Source organism: Chroicocephalus ridibundus, chromosome 2 (genome assembly GCF_963924245.1).
Source record: "Chroicocephalus ridibundus chromosome 2, bChrRid1.1, whole genome shotgun sequence".
NCBI classification, from domain to species: Eukaryota; Metazoa; Chordata; class Aves; order Charadriiformes; family Laridae; genus Chroicocephalus; species Chroicocephalus ridibundus.
This window is the reverse complement of record NC_086285.1, coordinates 103,786,716-103,796,844: the sequence shown is the minus strand read 5'-3', so window position 1 is coordinate 103,796,844 and position 10,129 is coordinate 103,786,716. Positions and strand designations below refer to the sequence as shown.

The window sequence follows — 10,129 nt, the reverse complement described above, 5'->3', positions numbered from 1 at the left end:
ACTGTGAGATGGCAGGTGAACTCCCAAGTGCAACCCATGAAATCCACTCAACAGGAGCTGCGGGGCAATAGGGCTAGGCACACACCTGCCAGCAACCCAGCTCGGAAAAGGCGTGGAGGCCAAGGCTTGAGCATCAATGGAGCTATCGCTGCAGCTACACTGGCAAGTGTGCACGGACGTGCGCCTTAGGCTCCAGGTTAACTCCAGGGCAATGTGGAGAGAACTTAACATAAGCTAAGCAGCCACGGGAATGAGCTCCAACCATCTTGCCCCTTTCTAACTGGAGCTTAAAGCCTAGGCTGAACACATCTTGAAGGTATTAACGTCAATGACCACAGATAATTTTCACACTCTCCCGTTCCTTCAGTTGGTCATTGCTACGCTCATGCTGAAAAAGCTGCACAAACATTTAGGGAAACTTTAATGCAGGAACAGGCAAGAGAGATGATAGATTCAGGCTTGCCAGTTCTTCTGGCATGGACACAAATGTTGGAAATAGGGCCTGAGAGACCACCCGCTCCCAACCCACAATGAATAACCATCATAGCACCCCATCTTCCTGATTAAAGACAAGGACAGATTTTGCTTGTGGATTTGTGTTTGTTTTACTTTAAATAAGGCTTATACTGTGACCTGGGTTGCAGTCCTAAACCACAGAACATCTGGTTTCCTTTTGTGAAGTATTAAATGTGAAAATGCCTGAGACTATCTTAAATACAAATTGCAGAATTCAGACTACAAATTGTATAGATAAAACTGTATTTCAAAGAATGAGGAAACCGTATAGTTACTCAATCCATTTTAAGACTGCATAGATTGTGTTATTGGAAACCAAACAGAACAATCAACTAATAAAGATGCACTAAAAAGAGAGGTAGATAAAAGCATCACATATTCCTTGCCCAAACATAGGTATTATACTTGAAAAAAAGGAAGTCTAATTACTCTCAGTGTGCGGTCACTGCATTAGAAGTGTCCCCCAGATAAACTATTCAGTAAAGTTATACCAAAAAGTTACCACCAAAACAGGCAAAATGAAATGTCTTTACAGCCTGCTCCGGATTAGCGCCTTTCTTAAAAGTGTGCTGTCATTTAGAACAAAACATTAAATAAAGGGGATATCATTTAAGTCTCCACAAACCGGAAACTCTCAAATTAACATTACATCCTTAAGCACTGCAGATATCTGCATAGACAAAGAATTTCAGCACTAACGTTTTTGCCTGAAGTAGTCTGATGTCCTTGGTTTTATTTTAGTTTCACCTTCCTCCTGCTGACATACCTGTACGCTTGTTTATGACACCCGGTGTGACTACATGATGCAATTTAAGAAGTACAGTAGAAGGTCGATCATTTTAAAACCATACCATTCACATCCTTAACAGTGATGGCTTTTTTTAAACATGCAATTGGACTGCGCAATTCTCTCCATACTTTAACTAAGATGGCTCTTTTACTTAAAACTTACTGATGAACATTTCAAATACATAAAGTTGTCCTTGTCTTAGCTGTACAAATCCACATTCCGTAAAATGAGTCAGCCATAACGTACAGTATTAAAAGTATAATGTGGAATAATTTCCCAGTAAGTTACTGCCATTTAACTATGCATTCTTCCAAGGCACAGTACAGAAAAGAACTCCTACAATGGTGGATCAGCCTACCACATGAAAATTTTAACCTTTTAATGAGACAATGGAACATATTTTGCTCATTCTTTGTATTGAGTGACATAAGGCAGCACAAGAAGCATAACAAGGAAATTCAGATATCCTGGGTTCTTCATCATAGTCACAATAAATACTGTTCCCCTATAAAAATGAGAGATACAAAGCTGTAAAATATAAAATGGGAATATAATTTTATTGTGTTAATCTACATATGTATTGGTACAGCTGTTCTGTGAACACTTCTGAGGAAAATTTTTCCATAACTCTGGCTCTCCCAGCTGCTCCCATTGTGTCCTTTAAGAGAGGATCTCTCACAATTTTTTCCATGGCCTCAGAGAATTGCGTTGGCAGAGGATCACACAAAAATCCTGTAACATTATGCAAGACTGATTCTAAAGGACCGCCTGAATTAACCGCAATAACTGGACATCTCATATACATTGCCTCCAGAGGAACAATGCCAAAATGTTCATTGCTCGGTGTGTAAAGCACACATACAGAGTTACTAAAAAGAGAGATTTTCTGTTCATCTGAGAATGATCTCAGAAAAGTGACGTGGTCACTAACATTAAGCTTGGCTGCAAGTGTCCTCAGCTCTTCGTAGTGCTCCACATTTTCCAGAACTCGTTTATCATAACCACCTGCCATAACTAGGTGAACTTCACTCCACTCATGAGCATCAAGTCTTCCTTGAAGCTCATGCAAAGCTTCAAGAGCCAATGCTAGATTCTTTTTTCTCTCATATCTATTAATGGAAAGAAACAAGAACTTTTTCTTTTTGGGTATCAGGTCAGCTATGTCTGTAGGAACTACTGTTTCAAAGCTACTGATGTTGAGCGATGGGTAGAGGACATCTGGGTTTATGTGAGATAAAGACTTAAATGTGTCCTTGAACACTCTGGCAGTGAACTTGCTGTTCACGACAATGCAGTCTGCCATGCCAGTCGTGTACTCTTCCAGCCAGTCCAGTGGTAATCTGTAGATGCGCTTCAGGAGAGATTCTCTCTTGGTCAGAAGCTGGTCAGGAAAGTGACAGTAGAACAAAACCTTCTTGCGGGTTCTGGCCAGCCTAAGCACGGGAATGCAAGCAGACACCTAGCACAACCAGGAGAGACAGGACAAGAAGGGACATTTGTCATTTGTGTTAGTGACAGTGGTGCCTACACGTGATTTCAAAGACACGGCCCGAGAGCCGGCGCTTTGCAAGCCAACTGCCTCCTCCCCCTCCCCTCCACAAGCGCATCAAGCTGAACTCCCTCCCCCAGGGCCTCTTGCTACGGCTCCAATTTCCTTCCTCGCCTCGGCCTGCGAGACCGCCAAAACCCCCTTCCCCACCCAGGCCGCACGAAGCCACCGAACCTCCCCACACGGAGCCGGGAGGGCAGCCCAAGCGGCGGCGGCGGCGGCTCCCCCAGCTGCCCCGGAGCCCGCCAGCACCCCCCGCCTCCCCTCTGGCCTCCCCCCGCCGCAGCCGCGGGTCGGCAAACGGCGGCAGCGGCACCTGGTCGCAGACGAAGGCGTCGGCCGACTCGTCGCTGAGGAGCAGGACGTAGAGGGCCACGAAGGCCATGCGCAGGGCGGCGCACAGGGCATGCCCGCGGCCCCACAGGCTGCGGGGCAGCCAACTCCCGCACCGTCGCACCACCAGCTCCCGCGTCTCGGCGAAGCAGCGGGCCGGGTCGTAGTGCGCCGTCCAGATCTGCACCCGGCAGCCCCGCGCCTGCAGCGCCAGCGCCGCGTCCACCACCAGCCGCTCCGCGCCGCCCAGACCCAGGTCCGGGTGCAGGAACAGCACGGACGGGCCCTCCCCGCCCGCCTCCGCCGCCATGGCTGCTGCGGCGGGGGACCGCCCGCCGGCCACGTCCCGGGCAGCAGCGCGCAGGCGCGGCCCGGCAGCCCTCCCCACCGGACACGTCAGCCCTCTCCCGGGCCTTCCCCCTTGCCACACCCTCCGGGCGGCCCACGGCGCTGCCCGACACCTCCTCCCGCGCCTCCCCCGCTCGGCTGCCCCGGCCCGGCCGCTGGTGGGGGAGTGAAGGGGAGCGAGGCGTCATGCGGAGGGGGCTCCCTCGGAAAGCGGCCGCTGGAGGGAGGTGGGGGGGGAAGAGCGGCCGGCGCTGCTCAGGCATGGTGCCGGGCAGCCTCCAGGCCCCGGGAGGCGCGGCGCGGGGCGGGGCCTGCTGCGGGTAGAGACGTGGCCGGAGCGGCCGTAGAGGATCGTGTGTGAGGCCGTGCCGACCCTCTGAGCCAGCGCCGCCGCCATGGTGAGGTTCTGCCCTGGGCAGGGGGTGGCTGAGGTGCTCCCTCTCCGTCCGGCTGTGTCCGCCGCCGCCGCCGCCTCACACCCCCTGCCGGTTCTCTTCTCTCTCCCCAGCCCGGGCCCAACCCCAGTGCCACTAGCGTCGGCTCCTCCGGCCGCTCCCCCAGCAAGGCCGTGGCTCCCCGAGCGGCCGGCTCCACCGTCCGGCAGAGGTACGTGCGGGCAGGGCGCCGGTGGGGCTGTCTCCTCACTCCTCCGTGCACCTGGCTGTAGCCCTGGGCGGTGCTGTGCTAGCCACCGTGCTTGCCTGGCTGCACAGGCTGGTGTCCTCAAGCGTCCTGCCTCTGCAGAGTCTCTTGGGGTGGTTAGTGCTGGAAGCTGGCAGGCTGCTAATGTGTTTCCGTCTTTCTTTCATGCCGTTGTCCCCTAAAGGAAGAATGCCAGCTGTGGGACAAGAAGTGCAGGCCGCGCCACTTCCACGGGTACCGGTGGGATGTGGCGGTTCTACACTGAGGACTCTCCAGGGCTCAAAGTGTAAGTTGGATATGTGGGTGGTGGCAGGCATGGGGCTGTGTATTTCACCTACTTATGTAGTCTTTCAGTCTTTGAATGGAGAGGTCGATGTTCTGGTCTGCATGGGGAAACACGCTGAACTGATAGCTTCTTGGATAGATTTGGGATGAAACATTTTATTTCATTTATAAACCTGTAGAGGTGGTTTCTAAAGTTACAGTGGCTTAAAAAAGGTAGGTACAAGTTATATTTTGTAATTGGCTAGACTTACCTTAAGTGGTCTTTGAAGACTGCAAGCAATCCTTTTGAAGTTGGAAAAGATTACTTGTCACAGTGAATTTAGGCATCTATGTGCATGTTTTTTATCTTTTTTTAATTAAGCTTTTGTTTTTTCTATATTAATGGATATGTTGTGATCTAGCCCCCACTTAAAAACATAACTGGTATGCCCCATGCTTGCAGAATCTCAGGTGTTTTTATTAAAAAGCTAAAGCTAAATTATTTTAGCTAAGCTTGCAAAGTGAATAGCATTCTGATACCTCGTAGATCTCTGTTTTTACAAGGTGAACATTCTAAGATTGTGGTCAAATATCTGGTGGTAGTATCCCTTAAGCTGTAAAGAGACCCTAAGTTTTTACTGTTGGCCAGTTGGAATCACTCAGATCAGTTTCCCAAAGAAACCTTGCAGCCTAATACTTGGGTAACAAAGGTGAAAGGTGTATCTCAGCTGGTGGGTGCATGCTAAGTCATACCCTGAGTGGGATTTTGTACTTCTTGTAGAGTTATACTTGTTCTCACCGGGCTTAAGAGATTCAAGGCACTCAGGGATGTCCCTATTGCTTCTGTTTTCTAGAATCCATTTCTGGTTTATTTTGGATCCCTTTAAGAGGGCTGCTACCAGCTGCATGAACAAAAAATTTGGGGGAGGGCTGGTGGTAGTCTAGTTAGTGATTGTTCCGTGAGTAATCCTTCCTCTGAAGTTGTCTTAGGTGTTTTCATTTTCATGTGCTTGAAGCTTTAAAAAACAAAAACTATACAGCAAACCAGCAAAGTAGTGGTGTTCTGCTGCTGCAGGTCTTGCGTTCTCCATTCTGAATCCAGAGAGGAGACAAGGCAAGAAGATGACAATGAGCGACAACAGTGTTCTAGAGCAAATCAGCGCAGATAGGCAAGGCAATTATTTTCTGTGTTGTTTGGTCTACTAAAGCTCAACTTTAAAAAAAAAAAAAAAAAAAAACCACACAAACAACAAATTGAGAAAAAACAGAAGTGTTCTACCATTATGTAGATATTTTTTTCAATAGACTTGTGATACAAGCTGTCAAAACAGCTTTACCAAGTTTCCTTGTGAATCCTTTGGTTTCACTTTTGATGTTGAATGGCCACTCAGTTGTTCTAATCTTCAGTACAAGTAGGTCAGTATGTAGATTTTCCCTTCTCTTTAGGTTGCAACACAGTGGCTCCCAATTTTAAGATCTTGGAACCCTGGGAGCGTTATTTTTGCAAGCTACTGTGGGTAGCTGTGTGGACAGGCTTTTAATGGAAGAAACAAATCTGTAAAAGCGAGTTGGTTTTACACCTGCATGTTATACGTAATGTTTTCTGAACTATGGCTTGGGAGCAACTTTCTTGCTTACAGCTTTCCGTGTATTTTTCTACATATGTTTTTTCCATAGCAACCAATCGTTATGATCTCTGTCCTATCCAATAGGCTTAAAAATGAAAATGGGTTATAGAGGGGTTGTGGCTGCCTCAGTAAAGTGCTCATCAGCCAAAGTTCTTTCTAAAAATGGTTGTGATCACTACTGCATAAAGCAATGTAAAAGCTTAGCCTGGTGGTGGGTTTGTTTTTTTTTTTTTTGTATTTTCTTTTCTGATGTTGTTTAAAAGATGATCTCTTAAAATTACTGTGAAAAAATACATAAAAACAACTGAGACGAGGTTATTTCATGCTAGCTATGATCAGGAGAATTCCACGCTAGATCAGAAGTTTTGTATTTTATATTGTGCATAATCATACCTCTGGTGCTTCAGGTATTTAGTTTCTGTGCTCAGCATCAGAAATAATAAATATGTTGAATAAGCAAGTTTGGTTCGTCTCTGTAAAGTTCATTCATCTGTAGTACAGGGTGCTACAAAATATATATATGTGTCTTTAAAAACGCTGTTAGCAAAAGAGTGCTGTGGGGGATCTGGTTGAGAGTGGGATATGATATTTTTCTCTTTCAAACTCAGATCGAGCATCACGTACTTTGAAAAGAAGACTAAACCCAAACATGTTGCTCTTTCTATGGCATTTGGTGCCTGTGGTTCCTGTGTCTTGTCTTGAACTTTCTTGCTTAAAGAGATGTAGGCGTTGTTTCCTGTGGAGTCATGATTGAGAGTCAAATTGGGCTTGTGGTATTCTTACCTGAAATGAAAGCCCTCGAAACCAAAAGTAGTTTAGAGAGGAGATATTGCTTTATTCGATGTCGGGTGCTAGGGGGAAAACCCACAAATCTAGCACGCCTTAGGGGGGATGTTCACTAATTATTTATACACAAAATATTCTCATTATTCCGCCTACCTAATACATAACTCCACCTAGATTTACATATTCATTAGGATGACTGAATAGTCTTATGGCCCGTGCATATCAAATTTTGCTGCATCGGCAAAACACTCCTGCGCAAGCGTGAGTGTCTCAGTGGTCATTTGGGTAAGGAGACCCTTCCGCACATTATCCTTTTGAGGTATTGAGTCATCTCAGGACATAACAGTTTGCTGTAAGTTTGCCAACTTCTTGAAGATAGTAAGGATGTTCTTTGAAGTAGCCATAACTCTATCCTACATACTTGACGTATAGAAGAACCCTGAAGTGATTAACTACTTCCGGTTGTCTCCTCATTATCACTATCTGTAACATCAGCTCAGTGAATATTTTTACACAGTAAGAACGTCAGTAATTAGCTATTTTCTCACACAGTAAGAAGGTTAGTAGGAAACAACTATTTTAGAAACAAAGCAGAGGCCTGTCTTTGGTAACAGTATAACATGCAGCCTTATGAAAGACATTCTGAGAATGCACAATGTGAAATCTTTAGAAGTGAGGTGCTTGAATTGGTTTTCTTATGCATTTATTTATTTAAACTGTGTGGTGGGCTGAGGAGATTCAGGTGTATAGAGGAGAATTGCAGGGTTTCAGCAGGTTGCCTGTCTTTAGGACTGGAGGAAATGCGATACACAGGTCAGTATGGGAAAGCTGATTATTCTGTAGGAGAATCAATGTCATCTTAATTTTTTAAAAAAACCCACCAAGCACACAAACAGTCCTCCCTGTTCATTTCCATGTTGCTCTGTTCTGGTTAGTGTTGCTCATCTTTTCCTGCGTGCCTTCGGCGAAGGGTAGCATACATATTACTACTACTAAAAGCTCAAATGAATTAAATAGTAATTCAGGTAAAGTGTAAGGACTTTGTGCACCTGATATCATCATGATTTATATTATGTAGGACATAAACTTCAAATATGTATAAAACACTGAGGATTGAGAAGTACATTCTGTTGGCTTAGTGAAAGGTATCCCTTGATAGGTGTTACTTATGTAGTCACTGTGTGTGTAGACTTTTTTTATTGTGCATGTTTTGTCATTGTTGTTTGCAAAATGCTTTATGTCTGTGTTCAGGGTTCTCCATACCCAAGTAAGTCTAAGTATGATAGACAATAATTGAGTTTTAAAACTCAATGTAAGATTATAGTTATAGACATTTGAAGTATATGGACCATGATCTCATAGAATAATATGTTAGTAAATTGTTTCAGTACATTTTCAGTTTCCTTTTTACTTTAAGTAACACTTACCTGCTTATAAACCTGGGGGGTGATCCAGGCTGGATAACAGAATTCATGGTGTTTCTCCCAATAGCAGGTTGAAAATCAGAAATGAGATGGTATGAAGTAAGTGCTATGAAGCAGTGTTGAGTGCATGTAACTGTGTAATAGTGTGTATAATTGTTGTGTCTCAGAACAGTGTGAAACAGCTGATTTAGTCTCTCAACACGCACCCTAAGATTAAACTGTTTTTTAAGAACATCACTATACAATTTCTAAAGAATGTGAAAAAGTGGGAAGGAAAAAAGTTAAGAAATTGTTGATTTATGCATTTTAGGTAATGATTTAATGATGGAGTTAACTTTGACATTCTGTGTATCGTTTTCAAGAAAACAGAAATACCCGTCTCTCACCCACTGCTGCCATTGTCTTCAAGTGAAATAAAACCTCTGAATAAACAGTTAATGTGAATTTTATGCCAAAATTTTACTAGCCGCTAGAGGACTCTGTTGGTTTTTGTATCTGACTACATCTCTGTTCAGCTGGCTATCTGAGTAGTAAATAGAGATGATAATTTTCTGGAGATTGTTTTCACAATGATGAGTAATGATGAGCCATTAATTACTTTTCAAATAAGTGCAGGGCTTTTGTTGTTATATTGTGCTTTATAGTTATGTAACATTTAGGGTGTGCAAAACTGTATCTTTAAAACGTGGGGCAGCAGCTGGTTTTGGTAGAGATGGCTGACTCATTTCTGTGTACTTTAAGGTGTTTCTATGGGAATGGAATAAGAGTTGTCTCGTACAATTGCTTATGAACTGATGAGTTCATTTGGCTGATAATGACTGGCCTTTGGACAAAGCAGACTTTTTTTTATGTTAATGCAATTTTTTTTCTTTATTTTTAGTGGGCCTGTTCCAGTTTTGGTCATGAGTCTTCTTTTTATTGCTTCTGTGTTTATGCTGCACATCTGGGGTAAATACACTCGTTCATAGACTCATCTGCCAACTTAAAGCATACATCTTGGACCAAAAATATGGTGGATCCTGGTTGTTCTTGGAGAGAGACTGGGGAAGCTTCCTATCACCTCTTGAAGTCCTGTCAGCTTTGGCTCTAATATCGAATTAATTTCTCAGTTTGCTATTTGGGCAGGTTTAAAGTCTGTCATGGGTCATTTTATATTTGTATCTGTATACTTAGAATACAGGTATTGCAATAAAAGTTGTATATGGAAAATAGAAACAGTCTTAACTGTATTTTTTCCTCCTATTCCAACATACCACAACTAAGACGTTATCCTTGTGGTTTTCATAGATAACAATATTTCTGAGTAAATGCCATTTGACAGTTCAAATCAGATTCTTCTATATTGTACACTGCTATATAATTTTATGCCAGAAGATCTTTTTTTTTGTAAATGGGAAAGGCAAAATCAGGTGCACAAGCATGCAAAGGTGACAGACATGTTTGTTGAAATAAAACTGACGTACAGTAGCTGAGCTTGTCATGTTCTTCTCTTAAGTCCAGAAAAATACCTGGATTTATTTCCTAAATGCAAGTTAAACTTTACTTAGTGCTCATTATACATAAAAGCATATAAGTATGCTTGTTTTTCAAACTGCACTTGAGGAACAACATGAACCGGTACCCAACAGATTTTTAAAATAATAATTGCATGGCTGTCAAAGACATGTTTCTTCTACAGGTCCAGACTCTTTCCAGGAGACTTAGGGAGGAAAATGGAATGGGAGGACTGGAAAAGCAATGGCCGCATTTTAAATAACAGGACACGCAAACGAGCTGAGATACAGTTAAGTGGCTCTTCATATAATCACTCCAGTTTCCTTGTGGGTGATGTTCTTTATTTTCCTTTTGA

General features: G+C 43.9%; 2 protein-coding genes across 2 annotated transcripts; one reads left to right on the top strand and one right to left on the bottom strand.

Annotated features, from left to right (window-relative positions):
• Window positions 1-742: 742 nt before the first annotated feature.
• Window positions 743-3,611, bottom strand: ALG2 (ALG2 alpha-1,3/1,6-mannosyltransferase). The gene is made up of 2 exons (XM_063326378.1): window positions 3,172-3,611; window positions 743-2,765 (listed from the first exon to the last, which is right to left on the bottom strand). Exons 1-2 carry the CDS (start codon window positions 3,496-3,498, stop codon window positions 1,863-1,865), a joined length of 1,230 nt encoding a protein of 409 aa, XP_063182448.1. The 5' UTR covers window positions 3,499-3,611; the 3' UTR covers window positions 743-1,862.
• A 168-nt stretch (window positions 3,612-3,779) lies between these two features.
• Window positions 3,780-9,665, top strand: SEC61B (SEC61 translocon subunit beta). The gene is made up of 4 exons (XM_063326379.1): window positions 3,780-3,934; window positions 4,045-4,142; window positions 4,363-4,464; window positions 9,161-9,665. Exons 1-4 carry the CDS (start codon window positions 3,932-3,934, stop codon window positions 9,246-9,248), a joined length of 291 nt encoding a protein of 96 aa, XP_063182449.1. The 5' UTR covers window positions 3,780-3,931; the 3' UTR covers window positions 9,249-9,665.
• Window positions 9,666-10,129: the final 464 nt, after the last annotated feature.

Excerpts from the sequence above, each read along its gene's own strand:
- ALG2 (XM_063326378.1), bottom strand. The coding sequence starts at position 3,498 with ATGGCGGCGGAGGCGGGCGGGGAGGGCCCGTCCGTGCTGTTCCTGCAC. Across the intron at positions 2,766-3,171 it reads ACGCCTTCGTCTGCGACCAG|GTGTCTGCTTGCATTCCCGT; the intron begins GTGCCGCTGCCG and ends TGGTTGTGCTAG.
- SEC61B (XM_063326379.1), top strand. Across the intron at positions 4,143-4,362 it reads GGCTCCACCGTCCGGCAGAG|GAAGAATGCCAGCTGTGGGA; the intron begins GTACGTGCGGGC and ends TGTCCCCTAAAG. Across the intron at positions 4,465-9,160 it reads GACTCTCCAGGGCTCAAAGT|TGGGCCTGTTCCAGTTTTGG; the intron begins GTAAGTTGGATA and ends CTTTATTTTTAG.